At 41.7% G+C, this 21,438-nt stretch overlaps 1 protein-coding gene across 3 annotated transcripts; it reads right to left on the bottom strand.

The window, feature by feature from the left end:
• Positions 1 to 13,148: 13,148 nt before the first annotated feature.
• LOC147888419 (protein MEI2-like 2) lies at positions 13,149 to 20,758 on the bottom strand. 3 transcript variants are annotated; one of them, XM_087392879.1, is made up of 13 exons: positions 19,790 to 20,758; positions 18,702 to 19,037; positions 18,103 to 18,566; positions 17,364 to 17,522; positions 16,977 to 17,093; positions 16,722 to 16,873; positions 16,539 to 16,630; positions 15,575 to 16,006; positions 14,818 to 15,514; positions 14,599 to 14,683; positions 14,402 to 14,470; positions 14,045 to 14,224; positions 13,149 to 13,963 (listed from the first exon to the last, which is right to left on the bottom strand). In XM_087392879.1, exons 2-13 carry the CDS (start codon positions 19,021 to 19,023, stop codon positions 13,793 to 13,795), a joined length of 2,940 nt encoding a protein of 979 aa, XP_087249005.1. In that variant the 5' UTR covers positions 19,024 to 19,037; positions 19,790 to 20,758; the 3' UTR covers positions 13,149 to 13,792. The 3 variants fall into 3 exon arrangements, with proteins under 3 accessions (XP_087249005.1, XP_087249003.1, XP_087249002.1); XM_087392877.1 differs by having other exon boundaries at positions 13,149 to 13,957; positions 14,818 to 16,006; XM_087392876.1 differs by having other exon boundaries at positions 14,818 to 16,006; positions 19,790 to 20,757.
• Between the last annotated feature and the right edge of the window lie 680 nt (positions 20,759 to 21,438).

The raw sequence follows: 21,438 nt of genomic DNA, 5'->3' as shown, positions 1-21,438 counted from the left end.
ATGAATTATAGCTCCAAGTCAAAAAAGCATATGGGTCATCATCGTTAATGGTTGTAGCCTCTGAACTACCCACTGGAAAATATGAAGTGCAAGATAGAAAGGCATAGTGTTCTTCCACCAAGTTGGCTGCAACATCTTCCCCATCATGGGAATGTGGAGTTGATGCATCTGACAGCCATACCAGAATCCCTTTTCTTCTCTTTAGCTATGTGCTTCTTGCATTCTCCAATATAATGACTTGGCTTCTTGCAATAATGACAAATGTCCTTCTTTTTCTGCTTATGTGCATCACCCTTTGCCTTATAAGATAGCTGCCCTGAATAAGCTTTATGTTGATGTGTGGATTGATTGGTATGTGGCTTTTGCTATCCTTTAGCCTTGGGCTTGAACCTAGAGAGCATGGCATGCTCGCTAGCTCGGGTTGCCATATTTCTACGTGTGCTCCTCTTGCAACAGAATTCCTACCAACCCGTGAAAAGAGAGAATTGTTGCCTCCCCTCAATGACAAATTCAGCCTGCAACAAAATTCCTACCAACTCGTGAAAAGAGAGAATTGTTGCCTCCCCTCAATGACAAATTCAACGAGGTGTGGAAATCAAGATAGGACTCAAGAAGAGTTCAGAGTGGCGGTGATCATCTCTGAATCTGAAATGACTTCATCAATATTCAGCAATTGTTCTCTCAAGTCCTAAAGCTTTGTGAGGTGAGAATTCATGGAATCTCCCTCATCCATATGCATATGAGAAAGCTCTCGCTTCAGAATGGAAACTTTGGCATCATTACTTACTGCAAACATACTCTCTAGTGTCTCCCAAGCTACCATAGATGTCTTGCATGACCGAATGTGAGGTGTAATGAACCTCTTGACAGAGAGAAATCACTGAAAGAGCTTGTGCATCTTTGGAGTCCCATCTTTTCTGCTCTACTGTGGGAGCTCCTGGAGCGGCTGCTTCAACTACTTGTGCTACATTTGCGTCTCTACCCTTGCTCCCAGCTGTAGGAGTGATAGGTACAGCCACTGTATCTGGTCTTGCTTCATCTCCACTGTATCTAGTCTTGCTTCATCTCCATTGACATAATCCCAAAGATGTTTGCCAACCAAGATATTGCGAACCATGAAACTCCACAAGGAGTAGTTGGTGCCATCCAACTTATCGTCTTATGTGAGAACTCCGAACACCTCATAGGGGTTGTTCTGAGCCATTTTTACCAGATAATCTCAAAAACCACAGCAAAATGACCAAGTAAAATCCCTTCTTGGGATGTAAAATGCACAAGTTAAATCTGTAAAGAAAATCTGCCCACAGTGACAAATACTGTCACAGCCTATCAAAGGCTCAAAATGTACTTCAATGCTCTGTTGAATGCCCAAAAAGCCCCAATTTCTTGCAGGAAATTGCATACAAAAGAGGGCATTTAATGATCTGAAAGCCCCAAATGTTGCACAAATTGCACTCTGCCTGCAAAAGCCCTAAAATTTTCCAAAACTTGCAGATCTACTACAATATCTGCTACAGCTTCAAATGTGCTCCCAAAAAGCAAAGCCAAACAATGGCTGATGCACAACTTAGCTTGCAAATGGACACCGAACACCTTCAGCCTGCAAAGAATCCTGCAAGTATAGAATTGTACGAAATTGTACGGACGTTCTGATGAACAAAACTGGCACAAAAGTACGAAACTGCACGAACGATCGTACAGAACTGTATGGATAAAAACTGGCGCATAGTATGAAAATGTACAGATGAAAATTAACGCATAATATGAAAATCTGTACATTCGTACGGATTGTACGGACATAATGCGTAGCGTACGGACGGAGACGTGCACGGTACGGGATTTGTATAGTTGTACGGACTGTTCGGACAGGATGGTGCTGTGCAGACGTCCGAGAGCTGAAGCTTGATGATGGAGCAAAAATGCGGGAGTTGAAAGTAAGAGGCCAGGAGCAAGGAGCAGGTTCGGGAAGGAAGTGCTCTGATACCAAATGTGAGAAAATGCGAGAGAGCAAGAAGTGAGCAAGATGGAGAGTGAGCTGAACGTAGTTCACTCCCAAATGTCAACTAAACTTAAGTGTATGAAGTGTGAAAACAAGAAAGAGATAAGGGTTTTGTCTAAGTGACAAAACCCTATCTAATCACTAACCGTAGTTAGAGATTAGACCGTGGTTAGGGGGAAAAACCTCTAAGAGGGAAAAGTGCCCCTAACTCACTTATTACATTACATTGGCCATTGCCTAGAATATATTAATAATTCTAGCACTTTTACGCATACATACATTTTCACTATCCAAATTTTAATGCAAGCAAGAATTTTCTTGCACAATTATAGGTAAATTGTTTTAAAGCATAACTAATTTCTAGTTAATAGTATATTACATGTGTATTCCTAGGAGGTCATCCGAGTATTGATCCCTTTATATACTACTTACCTTCATAGAATGTGCCACAGTGGTCCGTTGGATGCAAGTTTGTGTCAAGAATGTGGGATCCTGCTAAGCCTAGTCTAATGCAAGATAAGCATGATGATGATGGAGGATTAAACCATATCAAATAAGCCATGAGAGGAGACAATAATAGGCACACTCAATCAACGCTATTCCAATGTCATTATCAGCCATACAATGAGAGGCTTCATTTATAGATAGCCTTAGGATCCACTTTAGATATCATACGTCACTTGTCTACCTTATCCCACCTCATCCTTATCTCTCCATAACTCATCCTTATCTTTTAGAGCTGTCTCACCGTTCTAGACCTTGTTCCTGTGCTCTTGTAGGCACTACTCGCTTTTAACACTCCCCCTTAGTGCCTTATCGATCACACATACAATTTCTCTCATTTATGCTCTCTTGTACTTGGCTACATCATTGGTGCCAGAGGATATGATTACATTTCACCATTTTTAATGTGTTGCATGGCACCACAATCCTCAATACCCCCCCTGGTGCCAACACGGCAACTGAAGGTGGTCGAATGTGAGAATATACATGTCCATTCTGCCTTTCTCTCCCTACGTGTTTAGGAAACTTTGGCCCTATAGCTACTTTAGCTCTTCACCTTGAGTGAGCATATGGCCTTAGAGGGCAGATTACAACACTCTTTATAGAGAAAAATGAGTAAAAAACATAATAGTGTCTTTCTTCTTTTCTTATGTGCTTCTAGACACTTAGAAATTTTCAATCCTTATATAATACCAATATGTTGTTCCCAAAGCCTAGAGCTTGGTTTACTAATCATTTTCCCTGTTTACATCACTATAAAATTCCTCATGGATCAAAATTGAGTTAAACATGTTCTAAGGATGTTGAGGTGGCAGTGTGGGTGATGTGGCAATTTGATTTCACATGCTACTTACCAAACTGTGCCTAGTAAGAGATGACTGTGCAAGTGGTAGCGTGACACATCATCAGCAAATCGAATTGCCTCGATAACATTAGCAATCATTGTTGCCACATCAACAAGTCAAGACACATAAGAAAATCTGAGATCGCCTTAGCAACATCAGCAAGTCTTGGTATATTTGGTAAACAAACTGCAACCAATAGGTAGATTGACAAGTCTGATGCATTCCATTATGCAAAAAGCCCTTGATCCGAGCCACGATCATCTTAGCAACTAGCTTATAGATAACATGCATAAGAGTGATGGATCTCCAATCTGTGAAAGACTCACACAAATGCTTTTTGGGGAATAATTTCATCAAGCTTTTCCTCTAATTGGCTAACGTCGGTTGTGTTTCCCATGCATGATTGACCATATATAATAATGCAGGTTAAATGACATCCCAATACTGTAGATAAAACTCCACCGTGATACCATCCCACCCTAGACTTTTCCATTTCCCAGATGCTCGAACGGCATCTTTCAATTCTCTCTCCTTGAACAGAATTTCAAGCTACTACTGCACATACACTATATGCAAGGAATATGTTTTTCCATTGGTTGAAAAGGAGTCTTTAAATGTCCTAAAACTTTAAATTTTCATGTGAATTGTACTTGCAATGGATGAGAAAATTGGCTATGACAGTGGCCTTGCTCGTCTTCTAATATTTCCTTGTGTTACGGCTCTTAACATATGCTTCGAAATTCCCTATTTGCTTGTTTGAGAGACGAATATTGTTTCTGGATTGTCATCACAGAGTTAGAAGTATAACTCGTGCATTTCTTCTTATGATGAACATGTGACATGTGCAAGGCGAAGATATTTTCAGATCTACTTTTAAACTACATTGAAGAACCACTCATGAATGCTTAATGAAGGCCCAATGAAAGACTAGCACAAGAAACCATACACTACACTAAAATCCTACTATCCTTAAAGATATTCTTAATTACCTCAATGCCTTGCACATTTCTCATAGATAACTCCAAATCACAAACGTTCACTTAGGCCTTGCCTTTGGCAAGCCAAAAAGAGACAAGATACAAAAAGGGGGACCAACTACGACAAGGTGAATGATATTCAAGAGGCCTTGTGGAAAGGAACGGGTAATGTAATTAAATGGTCTTGTATGAAGAAAAAGGGAAATTCCAATCTATTTTGTGTGGTATTGGAAAGCGTTTGTTGTTTTATGTTTGGTGTTTTGTTATTATTTATTTGTACATATATTGTCTAGTTTGGTCTAGAGCAACAAATGATTAATTCAATACATGAAGTTTTTCTTGCATGCACTGTTGTTGGTCCAAATGTGGTCCAAAGAAGACCCATGGATTGTTGTGGGTGTGTTAAAGAGTTGTTCCTTATTGTGATTCAACATGAAGTGATAGAGTTGTGTCTACTAGGGATTGTCGTGCTGAAGTGAACGTTGAAAACGTATGTTGGAGTCTTTGGTGGTATTGTGATGAGAATTTGGTGTAAGGACATAAGGAAAATGTATGCTTTTGTCCTAGGTGATTTGTAGACATTAAGTACTGCTAGTTTATGCTGCACCACCACAACTTCAAGACATGGATTGCAGCATGCCGATAATCATATAAAGTTCCAATTACAACTGGTTCCACAAGTACATATGAGAAAACAAAATAGAAAAAGAAAGAGCAAATGAAGATCATACATCCGTTGAGACATAATATAAAAAACAACTTTTTTTTTCCAAAAAAAACTATATATATATATATATATATATATATATATATATATAGAGAGAGAGAGAGAGAGAGAGAGAGATTTTTGATGACGCGTTAGATACAAAATGATTCCATAACTTGTAATAATTGGGTAGCTCATGATCCTACAATAAAAGACGTTCGTTTCCTCACATTAATACAGTGTGTAGTGGTCCATGCTTGAGTCATTGTAAATTCCATTTGGATGTAGTTAAAATTTGTGGTTGCTGTTTAAAACTAGTGGATGCATGGTAGTGAGGAGTGTGATACATAGTAGTTGTGCAAAGAGGTTTCCCTAAAATCTTTCTTTTAAGAACACATGCCGATTTTTATTATGTACAAAATAGAAAGAAAGACAAAAAATTGGCCAACTAAAAAAGGCTAGCTGCTCGTGGCCTGTGCCATATCAGCAAAAAAGCTTAGCACCAAAAAACCAAAAAACCTACACAACAACCCTTAGAAACTAAATCTTCCCAATTCACACAAACAACTTCCCACCAGAGAGTCTCTCCTCCCAGCCATTCTCCCAAAGTTTGTAAACATTTGCTTCACCAGACTCAAAACACTAGACTCTCTACAGCTAGCCCCAACCACATTCCTGAACACCGACTCATTTCGAATGGACCAAACTGAAAGCATTACGCAGTAACATGAATATGTTGCCAACATGCCACCAATGTTGAAGGAAGCCATGAGTATCTCCTAGTAGATGACAAAGATACAACAAAAAATCCTAGAGGAGCAAGACATTGGACCAAACACAAAGCATCACAGTAGCACAAATATGCTACCAACACACCACCAGTGTCAAGATAGCGATAAGTATCTCCTAGTAGATGGCAAAGCCACAACCAAAATCCTAGAGGAGCGAAACAAGTAACAACTATTCTCCCAAAGTATGCCAACATTTTCTTCACCAAACTCAAAACACTAGACTCTCTATAGCCATCCCCAACCCCATTCATGAACACTGACCCAATCAAAATGGACCAAACAAAAAGCATCACAGTAGTACAAATATGCTACCAACATGCCACTAGCATCAAAGGAAGCCCACGAGTATCTCTTAGAAGATGGCAAAGCCACAACAAAAAATCCTACAGGAGCAAATTAAATAACTCCAAGACCTATAAGAACAGCTAGAAAAAATGCACCCAGTTAATTGCCAACAAGAACAAGTCATCCAAATATGTAGAACATAACATATGTCACAATTTTTTATGACTCAAGTGCATTTACATGTGCCTCATAGTAGTGGTCACCTTTTGAAATATGGATCACTTAGACGCTTGTGGAATCTATCCCTTTATCCTTATACACCCATATTTTTGCATTAGAAATTGCAAATGGTATTTCTTCACACTCATGGCTACACCTTGTGCACTCTCATAATTGCACAGTTCTCAACATCCCCCCTCAATCTTGAGTTAGATACTAACATGTTGTTACCATCACGTGGAACCTTTTGCAATATGTATTGTTTCATGATTTTCTTTAGTTTTTTGTGGTGTGTTATTTTTTTTGTTGCACGGGATTTATAATTACATGTGAGTTATTTTTTTTAATCCTTTCAACAAATGAGGATGTGGTTCTAGCCCAACCCCTAGAGAAAGCATGCTTTGATACTATGTAACACACAAGTTCACCTTACACAGACTAGGATTGACACTTGTTGTTGATGCTTGACATAGTACAAATGTGTTGATCCTCCTCATTTTACTAGAGGAGTGTCCTCATGACTTCGCCAAATAGGGGCACATTTACCCACAAATCCTCCCTTGAGAAACTACTTGGATAACATAAGCTTAAACCTACTTAGATAGCTCTCTCTCATGAAGGATCATACTACCTTCATGTATAACTTAAGAGTTCCCTCATACCTAAAGGATCATACTTCCTTCACTCAACTTGTGAGTTTCTCTTATCCAATTGAGGGTTAAACCTACCAGCAAGTCACATATGCTTAAAATTATTTAGCTAAAAAGAAAAGGCATTTGTTATAAATCTTTGACATATCATTACTTTCTACAAGGTTGGCTTTGTTCTTCAAGTCGTTGATTGCAAAATATTAAAGGACGGTTGGTCTTACCATAATGCACACATGGATTCTTTGAAATATATGTGTTGGTGGTATGATTAATAATTCCGCATGTAGCACAATTCCGCATGTAGCACACTTGAGATTCTTCTCCTTGATGTAGTGCTGAAGAGTGCATTTCTCCTCAAGAAGAGAGTTGATGACACTTTCCAAGCTTGGCATTGGATCCTTATCCTTTTATAATCTTTGTTGGGGGTTTTGGAGCCCTACAATATGGTCTGGTATATTGATTGCCAGTTGTGCACCAACTCAAAAGGCAAGGTGACAAAAATCAACATACAAGTCTAAGTGATTCACTGCCTCTTCCAATTTGTGTTGTACATACTCCTTGTGAGTCATCATTATGAGGCTCATCATGAAAGAAATATCCCAAAGGAATCACGCATGCCCTCTCTAGCCACATTAGTAGTTCTTGATCCAGGAACTCTAGGGGCAAAGACAACCATGTAGCCACCCTGGACATGGGAATGTCTATGCCATCTTGAATTCAAAGAGGGATGCTGGATTTCCATTGTCCAACACAAGCAGCTCCTCCTTGGCCAACCCACAAAACGGGCACAGCGGACTTATCGGCATCCATTTGGCCAACTTGCCACAAGTAAGCATCCAACTGTGAGCAATCTTCCAAAGGAGGAAATGACATTTTGTAGGAAGGTTATTCTTCCATATTTCTTTGAATCTCTACCATTTAGTATTCAGATCATCACCAGCCCCATTCTTCTTTAGTAATTCTCTGTAGACCACAACTTGCAAAAATTGGTCCGACCAATCACCAATTGGCTCCTCTCCACTTAGCTGAAGGGACGAAATTTGTTGGCCATGATTGAGGAACTGCTGTAAGAATCCTAGAGAAGAAAGCTACATCTACCACTAACAATCGGAATTCATGCTTCACCACGCTTAGAGGCTTTAAGAAAGCTTGTTTCAAGTCCCACAACTCTCACCCCTTTTCTATGCAGTTTGTCAAGTCAACGAAGGCTATGGGCCAAATATCCTCTAGCAGGCTACCATCTCCTAGAAGGCCTGAGCTACCCTTCCATTGCACTTCCCCCACACATTGCTTCCATGCAGTGACCAAAGCCAGCCACCAAGTCAGACCCTTAGATTTTCCAAGGGGAACCAAGACATCACCTTGTCGTAAACCGAGAGGCCACTCCATTGCCCAACTGCTTTGCCTCCACTCTGCTCTACGAAAAACTGCACGATTTCAATCCAACGATTTTAGAAACTTAGGAACCCATTTCGATACCAAAGCCGAATTTCTCAAACCCATATCACGGACCTCCATCCCACCCTGAAGCTTGCTTGCTTTCAGTGGTTCCCAAGGTACATCGTGGATGCGTCTGTTGCCTCCATCCAAGGAGACCTTCAATCTCCCTCCAATGCGATGTCCAAAATTGCCAAACTGACGCCACATATGTGGTTATAGCTATCAAAACATGATTAATCACCAAAATACGGGCGTTCCACCCTAAGCACAACCCCACAAATCGAACCAGAAGCCAGACAAAATTCCTGCAAGGCATGAAACAAACCCTCAATGCATTTCTTTGACTCACCTGCCAGGGCGACAAGGTCATCTGCGAACATCTGAGTGCAAAACTACTTGCCCGAGGAGGGTGTGATACGTTGAATGGATCCCCTTATTAGACCTTCCTTCCATCAACAGCATCGTGCACAGAGCGAAGTGCGTGGAGCAAGAAGCAAAGAAGGACATTTGGCTTGAAAGCTTCACAAGGAAGTTGGCACTGATTTTACATGAGGGATGCTGAAATTTTGTAATGATTTCGCTATGCCAATCGAGATGCTTGCGTGAATTTTGGAGGTTGTTGCACCTCCTCTCTCACTTCCTGAGTGTTGGGTGTTCTGTTGCTGCTGCTCAGTCATGCAAGATTTTTTGAAGGTAAGCATAATGTAATGGCTGCTGCCCGCTTGCGCTGCAGGGTTCTATACACAAGGAACTTTTGACCAATCTCTATATAGTGAATTGCTACCAAACTAGGAAATTCAGCATATTTACTAGATAAAACTAACCATTTTGTCCTCTTTATCTAAATTGTATTTTTAAGTTAGCTACTAGGAAATGTAAGTCTTTATATGGAGAATGAGCTAGATTTTGTGTTTATTATCTAGGGAGTTTGATTGCCTATATAGTGCTAGCTAGGAAATGTGAGCTTTTATATGGAGAATGAAGTGGATGTCACTTTTGCTATGTAGGGAGTATTATTTTCTATATCGCCTACATAGATTACTATCAGGAAATGTGAGGTTTTATATGGAGATAAGTGGATTCCACATTTGTATTTGTATGTACGACACAAATTAAAATTCCCCACAACTCCGCCATGCAGGCACAAGTTAGCGGAAGCATTACCAAAAAGAGACCTGACCATTGTGCTCAATGCTCATTACTGGCCCAAACCCCCAAACGCTCAAGCATAGCACCTATGAACTCCCACGAACTTTGACGACAATATCCACAAAAGGCCTACTCATCAAATTGCCCACACCACTAGGGGCAAGGGGGGTGTTTGTGAGAGGAAGGGAGGAGAGTGCACTGCTTACTAGAGAATGTAGAGAGAATCGCATTGTAAACTTCCAACGAACAACTTGGAAGGTACTACATGCCACAAAATCTTCTTGATGTGTGCGCGATGACAACCACCTCCAAAAAAATGTAGAATGGACTTCAATGCAAACTTTCTTGATGGCAATTTTATAACAACTTCTAAAACCTAAAACTTACAATCCAAAAAGTTGACATGGACTTTTGGAAGGGATTATACACGATGCAATATGGAAGATCAAATTAGTCATCGAGAACTTGGTTTGTGCCATTAAACTGCACACAATTTGCTAGAGAAAAGCATCGAATTTTGAATGATCGACATCCATGGTTCAATTCTATACTCATACTCCTTTAGTAGAAGGGTTCAACAAACAAGGTCACGATCATTTCTTTGTACCATCATCCCAACAGATTAGCATCTGGAGAGGATGCTCTTATGTACAATGCACATCAAGTGTTGAAAGTTGCACAACTCTTCCCGTTATATTCCATATTTCATCAACTTTTACCTTCATAAATTTCCTTCTTTTTACTCCCCCCCTTTTAAAAAAGCAAACTCATCATCACCAACTTCCACGAAAAAAAAACAAAGGGCATTGCTCCCAACAACTAGTGCCACCTCATCGTTAGAGTGACATGAGTGGAACTCGTAGTGTTCTTTGAGGGAAGATGCAAGGGATCTTTTCTTATCTCCTCATCGTCATCAACTTCTGTGAAAAAACCCAAAGGGCATTGCTCACGACACCTAGCCGCCTTGTTGTTAGAGTGATGTGAGTGGAAACTCGTGGTGTTCTTTGAGGAAAGATGCAAGGGATTAAGCTCCATCTTCATGGAGCTACCTTTATTGCTTCTATTGCGTGGAATGCAATTTGTCCCGTTGCTCTTCATGGTTCTATGTTGTATCCTAGATGTCTATTCATTGCGCTAGCTTTAGAAATCCTTATTATTATTTTCTTTTTGCCACATGCACTCCTTACATCTAATTTACAGATTACAATTGCACTCCATTTTTCTACCACACTATCTAGAGCAACTTAAAATTTTCCCTTGATTCTTTGTTCTGTTGTCTCTTTAATGAACTTTGCTATGCACATCAAATGGTATCCAATAAACTGCCAAAGACAAATGGTTGGAACTCATGCCGTAGCTTTGTGATCATGGTAGCCATAATAGACCAACACTTGACATAAGGCCTTTAATTGTTAGCTTTAAGAGGGTCATTTTGAGGGTTCCGTGTCTGTCATTCGTGTTTATTGGCACCCTGCTTTTTCTTAGTTGTCCCCCAGTACCATGATCTGTAGGCAGTTCGAAGGCATCTCTACAAGTCCAAAAGGCATACAGGACCAGTTCAAGGCACCGTACTTTTTATTTAGTTGTCTCCCAATATCATGATTTATTTAGTTGTCTCCCAATATAGGCAATTCGGAGGCATCTCTACGAGTCCGAAAGGCATGTAGGACCAGTCCAAAAGGCATAGAGGACCCAACAACTAGATGAGGCTTGAGGTGGAATAGCCCACCTCATAATCCTCTAGGGTACAAATCTTGCCAATGATTTTTGTGCATATCCATATCTTGTGCTTAAGGTCACTTCAGAATGATCCAAAGAGCTAATCTAAGCTTTAAGAGGGTCATTTTGAGGGTTCCGTGTCTGTCATTCATGTTTATTGGCACCCTGCTTTTTCTTAGTTGTCCCCCAATATCATGATCTGTAGGCAGTTCGGAGGCATCTCTATGAGTCCCCGAAAGGCATACAGGACCAGTTCAAGGCACCGTACTTTTTATTCAGTTGTCTCCCAATATCATGATCTATAGGCAGTTCGGAGGCATCTCTACGAGTCCAAAAGACATGTAGGACCAGTCCAAAAGGCATAGAAGACCCAACAACTTGATGAGGCTTGAGGTGGAATAGCCCACCTCATAATCCTCTAGGGTACAAATCTTGCCAATGATTTTTGTGCATATCCATATCTTGTGCTTAAGGTCGCTTCAGAATGCTCCAAAGAGCTAATCTTGATCATTGAATTTAAGGCAATGAGGACCTGAACCTCTCAAGAATTCTACTTAAGCTGCCACCTTCAAATTTGTCATCAGGGCACTGGTGTACATCAGTTTTCTGATCCCACATTTTTCATGTTGTGTGAGGTCGCTTCAGAATGCTCCAAAGAGCTAATCTTGATCATTGAATTTAAGGCAATGAGGACTTGAACCTCTCAAGAATTCTACTTAAGCTGCCACCTTCAAATTTGTCAACAGGGTACTGGTATACATCAGTTTTCTGATCCCACATTTTTCTTGTGCGTGGCAGTTGTGACCACATATTCCCATAATAAGTTATCGAAAACCCATTTAGTTTCCCAGGACTCCTAGACATTTGCATGTGACAGGATGTAGGACTAAGCAACAGTTTAGTGGAAGAGCTTGGTGGCTTGCTCATCTGAATATGGAAAAGCTGCTTTCTTCACCTTTGTGACAGGCTAACCTTGTCAGATAAATAATTGTTCAAGAGGTTTCTGATTGAAACGATGGGACTAAGTATCCTGAGATACGAACAGCCACCAGAGGCAGAAAGATTGATCTGAACAATTTCCGAATCGCGGACTAGTTTCCTTGCCCTAAATCTGTAAGATCACTGTTATACCTTGGCCAAAAACCGCTGAACCTTGAAGACCGAGCAAATCATTGACAAATTAGCTTAATTAACGGCAGAATTCCTAAGAACCTCAGAGTTTGGCCCTTGGGATCTATGCCCTCTGGTGAACAAAGTCAAGAACATTCCCAACGTGGCTGCACACTGATATTTCATAACGTCTGCAGCCATCCTGATCATTTGTGCTTCCCCCTTCTGCCGTTCAAGATCTTCTACTACACCTATATGGGAGTACCCTGAATACTCTACACACAAAATTACTGCTATTCGAACATTGCACTTTCCAAACTTTGAGAAGGAAAATGCTCTTCAACACTCTAAAATCCCTATGAAACTCCCCTAAAAGACAAGAATAGTAGTATTGCAATTCCTAGAGCCTAGCAACGAATTCAGTGAGAACAAGCTTTCCTTTTATAGCTTTGTTAACTTGAGGGGACAACCTCAAACATAAGGCTCACTCAAGTATAGAACTGCATGGATACCGATGTACTCCTCAACACTACAAAGCAAAGATGACTTTCATTGCAATATCACAGGCATCAAATAAAGATATTCATGACTAATTCAAATGAGCCAAATGCTTTCCTCAACAGTAGCAGTGTGTCAACTGATCACAGAAAAATTAAAAGGGGAGAGAAATCCTATTAGCATTTATCATGTAGATACTCAGGACAAAAAACCAAATGAATCTGGTTCAAAACGATTGCAAGCATTACAAACAATGTTACAGTCGCCCAATGTAGTTTGCATTGCGACTTCTAAAATACAACCATCTACAATAGATACAACACAATATATAAATCTCCTTCCCAGCTCACTTAGCCAGTAGTCCAACAATTCATGATAACCAACACTTCACAAGATACCCTACGTTTGTCCGAATGGCATGGTAATGCACCATCAAAACTACCATTTGAACTCTCAATTCAACTGTACATTTTGAAGCAGTTCCCAGGCTCATTCACCAAAAGGCTGGCCTTGTCAAACCTTCTGGCTTACTAAGCCTGAGTCCATAGCCGCCAATACACCTGTCCATACCCTCGTGTGGATGCCTCTTTACTTACAACAGCTGGTTACAAATGAACCAGTCAGGCAGCAATATCCTGTGCTCAATTCTGTTTGATCATAGGATGACAAAGCTACAAAAGGTTATCAAAAAGGGAGGCCATCTTATGCACCCCAGATGTCGTGCTTCACACAAGAAGGCCACAACTTTATGCTGTCAGCTTTTTTACACATCTACAGATAGCAAAACTCTTGAAGACCATGAAGATCCTTGGTGCACAAAGACCCTCAGGATGACAAGACAAAAATGAAGTACCACAGGTTTGCCCATTAGATCCCTTCCACTAACAATCATGAAATGTCTCATTCCTTCTCAGGAGAACTTGAAACCATCCCTCCAGAGCTAGACCCAACACTGCCTGGTACAGAGCCTTCTTTGTTACTGATATTAGAGGTGAGCTCAAAAAAATCATTACTCCCACTCAAATCCCTTATTGCCCTTGCCCGAATGCTGACTCCCAACAGGGACTGCTCCTGCAAAAAGCACAAGCAGGTTGAAGCGAATAACTCCATTAATTAAGCACTGTCTTTTCCAAATCCCTCGAGAAGCAGTACCTGTTCACTAGTCTCAGGCCCTTCAGAATGGAAAAGAATAGGCCGGCATCGCTTATCCTCGTTCATCAGGCTTGAATTCTGGAAATGTGCATAAAGTGCAGCTTTGCCTTGAATGCGTGCATATGCCAAAGATGCCACCTTCTCACTATTAAACTTCTCCCATTTCTTCCCATTGAATGCCTACAAAATACCATACATGTGCCATCTTAGTAAAACTATAATGCAAGGCTTCAAATCAATGATTACCTGTGCTGCGAGTGGTTTCAAATCTAGTTCTTGAGAATCAAGCATGCAACTGAGCATTGAATATAATGGGACACTCATACCCGAATAATCACTGCAAGTGGGCTGATATACCTGATAAATTGGAATGATGTGAGCAGGGGAAGTCATATTGATAAAGGCATAGCCTACATTGCATTTGTTCTGGTGACAAATAGGGGAGACGATTAGAAATAAAACACATCGTTCAAATCAAGTCAATCTCAGACTAGATAGTGGATCAACAAATAAATGGTTGGCTGCAATGGCTAATCTACCATTTGAAAATATACCTTAAAATCAATTGGTAAATATAAAAAATCATACAGTCCACGATGGTTCTCATCAATTGCCGCTAAAAGCATCTTTGACGTGTACCTGATCTCAAAGCAAACAACCAAGAGTTTACAGTAGCAACAACTTATACAAAAGGAAGCTTTAAAACTCGCAATTATAAATAAACCAATTATACTTTTGGCTCAAGAATGTACATTGACCGTCAACTAACTTACTTGTTTGGTATATTCTTAATCATAAGAGTTGTCCGAGTATCTTCACCACGCACAATACGATCAATATCGAGCTGGTATTGTTTCTTATTATCCATTTGAGCAGCACTGCTGTCTGTCCTGCGTATCCGCCCGCGATCAGAAAGCACATCCAAAGTACTTGACATTGCCATTCCATTTGTCTGAAACAAGGGAGTTCTGCGATGAGGTGACATCATTCCCATGCTTGGAGACAGGCCACTTTCAAATACCCCATTGGTTCCCAGACTGCCCGAGGTCAGAATACTATGAGCACCATTCATATTCACCACAGAAGCTCCAGTACTTCCAGGCACTCCAACAGCTCCTAGAGAGCCAGGACCAAGGAAAGGTGTATCAGGTGACTCCCCAAGGTAACCAAACTGCCTGTCTAGAATCGAAGGATCTCCAGAGGGAGCAGATCCAACATGATGCCGATGGGAAGGCAAAATTGTACTGACAAAACGACCGTGACTTCCTGTATAACCAAAGGGTTGAGACGGTGCATGTCCCACAGGGTTAAAGCTGTGGCTGACTGCCGGAGTGGACCACATAACAGGTGAAGAATTCTGCTGATAAGGGCTGGAACTACCCCAGAGAAACTGTGGCCCAGACAATGAAGCACTTCCACCAGAACCAGAGTTTAGACGACTGAATGACCTGCTACTTGGTATCCCAAGACCTGAAGTTGGAAGACTGACATGATCTCTACCAGCCTTAAATAATTGAGCAAGACTCTTACCTCCAGGACCATGCTCAAAAAGAGAAACATCATTTCCGGAACCACTGGTAGTTCTTGGAAGTCTCAAGCCTTCCACACCCTCATGAGCGCCATGAGATGCTGCAGCACCTCTGATTGATACAGGTGGAGGTGGACTGTAAAAAGGCATTATGCCATTACTATACTCAGGTAAAGAATGAGCATGATGAAGTGGCATTCCTTTCACTCCAGGACCACTGGAGAGAGAAGGAAAACTTGCATCAATCTGACTACTTCGCCCCAGATGACTTCCTATTGTTCCAACTCGCAACGAACTTGAATGAGGCAAAGGGACAGACAAGCCTGGTAAAGGTTTATTCATGCCAGGGATCAATGCTCCAAGAGAATGATGAATGGCCCGGGAAGGACCATTTTCAACCGGACTTCCGAAGTGTCCCCAAGAAGAAGGATGTCCTGAAACAAGTGCCTTTCACTGAGAATGACAATTTCATTATAAAAATCACCAGAAATATATGAGAAGGTAAACAACAACAAGAGGTAGCACACGAATTGAGCAATTCTGTCATATCATCGAATATTCATTATACCCATTGAAAAAAGTTTCACGCATGTGACATATGTGACATTATGCCCAAAAGATATGAAAATTGATTGCTCTTCATACAACTTACACTGACCCACTAAAGATGAGACATAATATTCTGAACACCATTCATATTCGCCATAGCTATGGCACATTGAAAGCAAGCTAAAGAGGCAGTTACAAAATCATGTGCATGTAATCCAGTCAACTTACACTGATCAGCCAAAGGCCTAAGCTGTATTGAAATGCTAATCACCACCAAATCATAAGAACTAATGCACCTTTCCAGTTGCATAGCAAATGGTTCTGATCCAAATCTTGCTCGTTCAAAGTGAGAGATGTTTTATAAAAAGGGGGGTTATAACTATAAAATCCAGAAAATAGCACAACTATAAAATATACCTGGAGGAGAGTTTGTGACAGGTGAATCTGATTGTTGTCGATATGGTCGAGTTTCTTCTTGTTCCAGCTCTTGGGTGAGCTGCTGCATCAGACTGAGAAAAGTACCAAAATGTTTGGATGAAATGATTGCTAGACACCTGACCTGACTTAGAAACAAATACCTGGTTCAAATAAAATTCTAACCTTCGTCGTGCACCACCAGGACGACTTGGCTCTAGCTTAATTCTCTTTCCCGCAATATCACTCCTGTTCAAGGCTCTCAAAGCTGCTTCAGCAGCCCTAACATCATAAAACTCAATGAACTTATGGTGGCGCTTATGAGGAGTCTCTCGAATCTGCAAAGCCAAGTGAGATGCTTTATAAAAGGCAAATAAGATATTTCATCTGCTATCATTGGTAGTAAAGAAGGGAACCCAGATGTCCTCTCAAAAAGCTTACCTCCTTAACTTCTCCATACTGGCCAAAAATTTGACGAAGGTCATCATTCGAGACAGATGCATCAAGATTGAAGACAACAAGCGTTCCCTGGTTCACATCCTTGTCCGACGGGTTATCCTGTAATGCACACAGACACCAAAAATGTTTGAAGACGTTGTGTACTTAGCGCCAATCACTACTGATGAAAGCCTCTCCATGTGTGATTGATTATCGTTGAAAACTGTCATCGAAAGCAATCACTGTGATAGCCATGCCTTTGAAAACAGGTCGACCTTTACTAGAACATTGTATACAAACAACATGTTCATACTACTACTTGATAGGAGTTATGGGAGACTGGACAATCTGCATAAACAAAAAGCCTACTCCCAGATTGTCAACTCATACCTTAGGAATTGAAAAGTGAATGTCAAGCTTTCTGCGCCGTAGTGGTTTGTTCTGCAGAGCACGCATTGCACTACGAGCTGCACGGATGTCATAGTAAGATATCATGACAAAGCCTCGATGTTTACAGGCGGTATACAGAGTCCGGATGGCACCATATTGCTGTTCCCCAAAAGCCCACCAAAATAGAAAGGTTCCCTTAGTAACTGAAAAAGATCGAGTATATCCAAACCAATGATTATGGAACAGATGGGTTTCATTCATGATAACTATGCACAAGATTATTAACACCACTTGGTTATCAACTTTCCACCATTTTCATCAGTTTCGACCATGGAATCTCACATCTATACATGTACACACAAATAAGCATACACTTGTAAAAAAAGGTCTTCTTGCCAGCTTTACGGCCAAGGCTATTCAGGTGAGGGGCACAATTAATTGTGGTGAGGGCTGAAAATCACAGAGAAGGCTATATTCCCATATATCCATTCTTCATAGCAGGGACTACTTACTATAGGAAAGCCACCACCTTCCTCATGGCAAATTGTAACATACAAATGAGCATAACGTGCATAAAAGGACTTCCAATGAAGTTTGCCAAAACTCTTCAGATAAGGGGCAAAGCAAGGTGAGGGCTAGCACTGATGGAGGAAGCTTTCTTAACCTTCATCTGCAGGGCCTAGGCTACTTTTAAGTATAACATCATTGCAGCTGATGCCTCATGTGCACAAGAACAAACCTCGAATAGATTTCGGAGCTCAGAGTCCTCCACATTACTGTTAATGTTTCTGACAAAGAGTGTCCTTGAAGGATGTTCCCCATATGGATGTTCACCAATCACCGAGCCAGGTCCATTTGATGGCCCATGAAAACCAGAAGCATTCCCAAAGAACCCATCCACACCCCTGTTACTGTTCAAATACATTCCATAGCTTTCTTGCATGTCGCCCTCCATCTCTAGACCACCTCCACTGCTGAATAAATCAGTATCCTCATTCTCTTCTGCAGTATTAGTGAAGCTCATAATATCAAATCCCTCAGCTATGCCTGACAAAAGTTCCTCTTCATCATCAGGGAGGAGATCCCCAATGGCCCGTGATACCATTTCTTCATCAAGAGACTCGAGTGCCTCTTCTCCAGCTTCTCTATCAAAATGTGATGGTCCAAGGTCCACAGACTGGCCAATACTGGATGCAAGATTTACTACATATCCAAATTCATATCCATTATCAAAATCCAAATTACAGAAAAAATGTATGCTTATGTGGCATATCAGATTCGTGACAGAACAAATATTATTGTGATGCAAAGTCTTATGTTTGAAACAGAAAAACTCACATTTCTTATGAAGCAGAGCAGGTAATGAGCTTGAGAAAACATTTGCATCCCCGCCCTTATTGAGAAAAGGCCCAAGACTTTCTGAAATGTCATGCCTTGGAAGAGCTGTTTGTAAAGACGAAGCATCCCCATTCAAGGGAGACATCTCACTTGCTTGGCTCCAATTCAGGGACGACAGACTGGACTTTCTCTCTGTCCCAACCATCCATGCATCTGTGCCACCAATAACTCCGTTTGAAAAACCTGTACCAACTATAGAGCGATCACCTTTTGACATTTTGGAGAAGTCAGAGGAGTTCTTGGAAATTGCACTACCCTGCATGCCTTTCTGACTTCCTGCAGAACCAAAAAGAGCATAGCACAAGAAGGATTACAAGCTATAGAAGCTTTCACCGCCACATCTCAATGCACCATCTCACAAGCAAGAAGAAAGCATCACAAGGCAGATGCCAACTGCATGTCAAGGATTTTAAGGAAAAGCTTAGCCAATCAGATGGCAGCCCAGCCAGAGACCCTAACCCTTACTCAAGAAACAAACAGGCAGGCTAAACATAACAGAAAAAAGAGTGCTCTCTCTCTCTCTCTCTCTCTCTCTCACACACACACACACACACACACACACACACAGGCGGCCTATTTTCTTTCCAGGAAGCCATAAAACAGAACCAAAATCAGAGAAGTAAGGAACATTTACAATCTCTGAAGTACCCAAGCATAAGCCGCTCTCTAGGTTCCACAAGTTCAAAATTTCAATCAGACTGCTAGTTTAGTGTAGGACACTAAACACCACTTTTCCGTGCAATTCTCTTATATGGCTTTTCATTTGCACTAAATATACCAAGTCGTACCCATCCTACCCAAATAGAGGAGCTGACTCAGAACCCATAGCGCTCGCTCTCTCTCTCTCTCTCTCTCTCTCTCTCTGTGCTACATTACAACAAAAAGAAGCATTCGTGGATAAGAGTGAATTAAATTAGTTCATTACACCATCTCTTGCTGAACAGAGTACACGATCGACAACCCCCAGAAAATCTGTGCAGGCTAATGGACTCCGCTCTCAAAGCAGTTGGATTAGGGAAATGGTTAACCTGAGCAGGTAGTATCCGGTATCAGAGAAGAGTGGGGACGATCTGCCGATCAAAGAGTTTTTGGGTCTCCGTCCACTTAGCATAATTTGTCTCCATGTCGATGCGGCTCTTGCTGCTTTCAACACCATTCGTTTAAAAGTCAACAGCACGCCATCCACCTTCTACAAAATAGGTGTCACTAAGATGCTGCGGTCGCTTCCACTCCAAAACCTGTAAACTAACTCGTCGTCCTCAGTTTTGACAGAATGGCACAGTTGAAGCCGTTTCACATCAAGAAATCCGATTTTGCCATGAAATTCATCCCAAGAGTAATTGGATCCAGGAAGAATTCACCCCGGGACGAAATTTAATAAATCCATTAAGACTATCCGAAGGTCTTAAAGTTCCCTATTTGGACCAATCGCCGACGAATCTCGACCGTCTCAAAAACCCTCTGTCACGAACATTGAGAGAACGTCCAACGGAAAACCGGTCACAACTTTGAACATCATCTTTCAGGATGTAAAGGAAGGTACACGAATTGTCCAATTTCGGTCACATTCAGAGGAACAACTTCAGGTCAACGGCTTTGTCATTCAAAGTGCTACAGGAAGCAATTCGTCATCTTTCGTGGATCGGGTCGCAAAAAAGCCAGCGGAGTGTCGCGAAAAGGACGATGGATCCAACACAAGGGAAAATGGGAAAAGACAGGCTCTTTCCTCGGCATTTTATCGCAATTGGAAGAGGCGAGGGAGCCTAGGAGAGAGGGCCAGCGCTGCGGTTGCTGTTGTGGCAGGACCCATCAAGGGGCAGAGCGTCTACAGCACGGGAAGGGGAAGGCGGAGGAGAAAGGGAGCAAGGGGGCAAGGCAAGGCAAGGGAGGGAGCCGTGAGGAAGGAGGAGTCGTGAGCGGGAAGGGCAGCAGCAGGAAGGATGAATGGAGCGACGGCAAGCAGGCCCGGAAAGAGGGGGGGGGGGGGGGGGGGGAAGGAGGGGAGGATGTGGCGAAGCAGGAGGGGGGGAGGGGTAGATTTTCGCGGGGGTTGGGGTCCAGGAAATGGGGAGAGATTCAAGGGAAGGCAAAGGGGAAAGCTTGAAGGACGAGCAGCTATGGCGAAGCAGCAGGAGCAGCAGGAGCAGGGGGGGAAGGAGACGAAGCAAAAACAGAGAACTCAGTCGAAACAGCCTAATCACGAAGAGAGAGAACTTGGGTCTCGGCCTTAGAGAGAGAATCCCAACTCCACCCCCCAAAATACGACCTTTTCCTTCAGTCTCTGCCCCGAAACGCATCAATCCCGAAGAGAGAGAAAATCTAGAGCGCCGTGGTCTCCCCCTTCCTAGAGAGATGAGAGAGAATATCTCACTCGATTGCATACAACTCTCGCGTCCGCCCGCAATATACCCGTCTCTTTATTATTGTCTTTTATTTTATTATTATATCCTTTTTTTAATCGCCTTATCTTCTCGATTTTAGGGCCCCTTCGAGTCCGCCAGTGTCTACCGCACTCCAATCATTTATATAATCATAATTAGCCTTGCCCCCTTATTTTATTTGTTTTTCTTTTATCCTTTTCCCCTCCCCCCCCTTGCCTTGTCATCGAGGAGATTGAGCGTTCTCTTATCTCATCTTTGGAGCTTTCACACACGCACAAGAAAAACACCCCCCAAAT

Source organism: Dipteris shenzhenensis, chromosome 21, assembly GCF_047967505.1.
Source record: "Dipteris shenzhenensis isolate YYH24624 ecotype China chromosome 21, Dip_SZ_1.0, whole genome shotgun sequence".
Classification (NCBI taxonomy): domain Eukaryota; kingdom Viridiplantae; phylum Streptophyta; class Polypodiopsida; order Gleicheniales; family Dipteridaceae; genus Dipteris; species Dipteris shenzhenensis.
The sequence above is the reverse complement of the archived record's forward strand: the minus strand, read 5'-3'. Positions and strand labels throughout refer to the sequence as shown.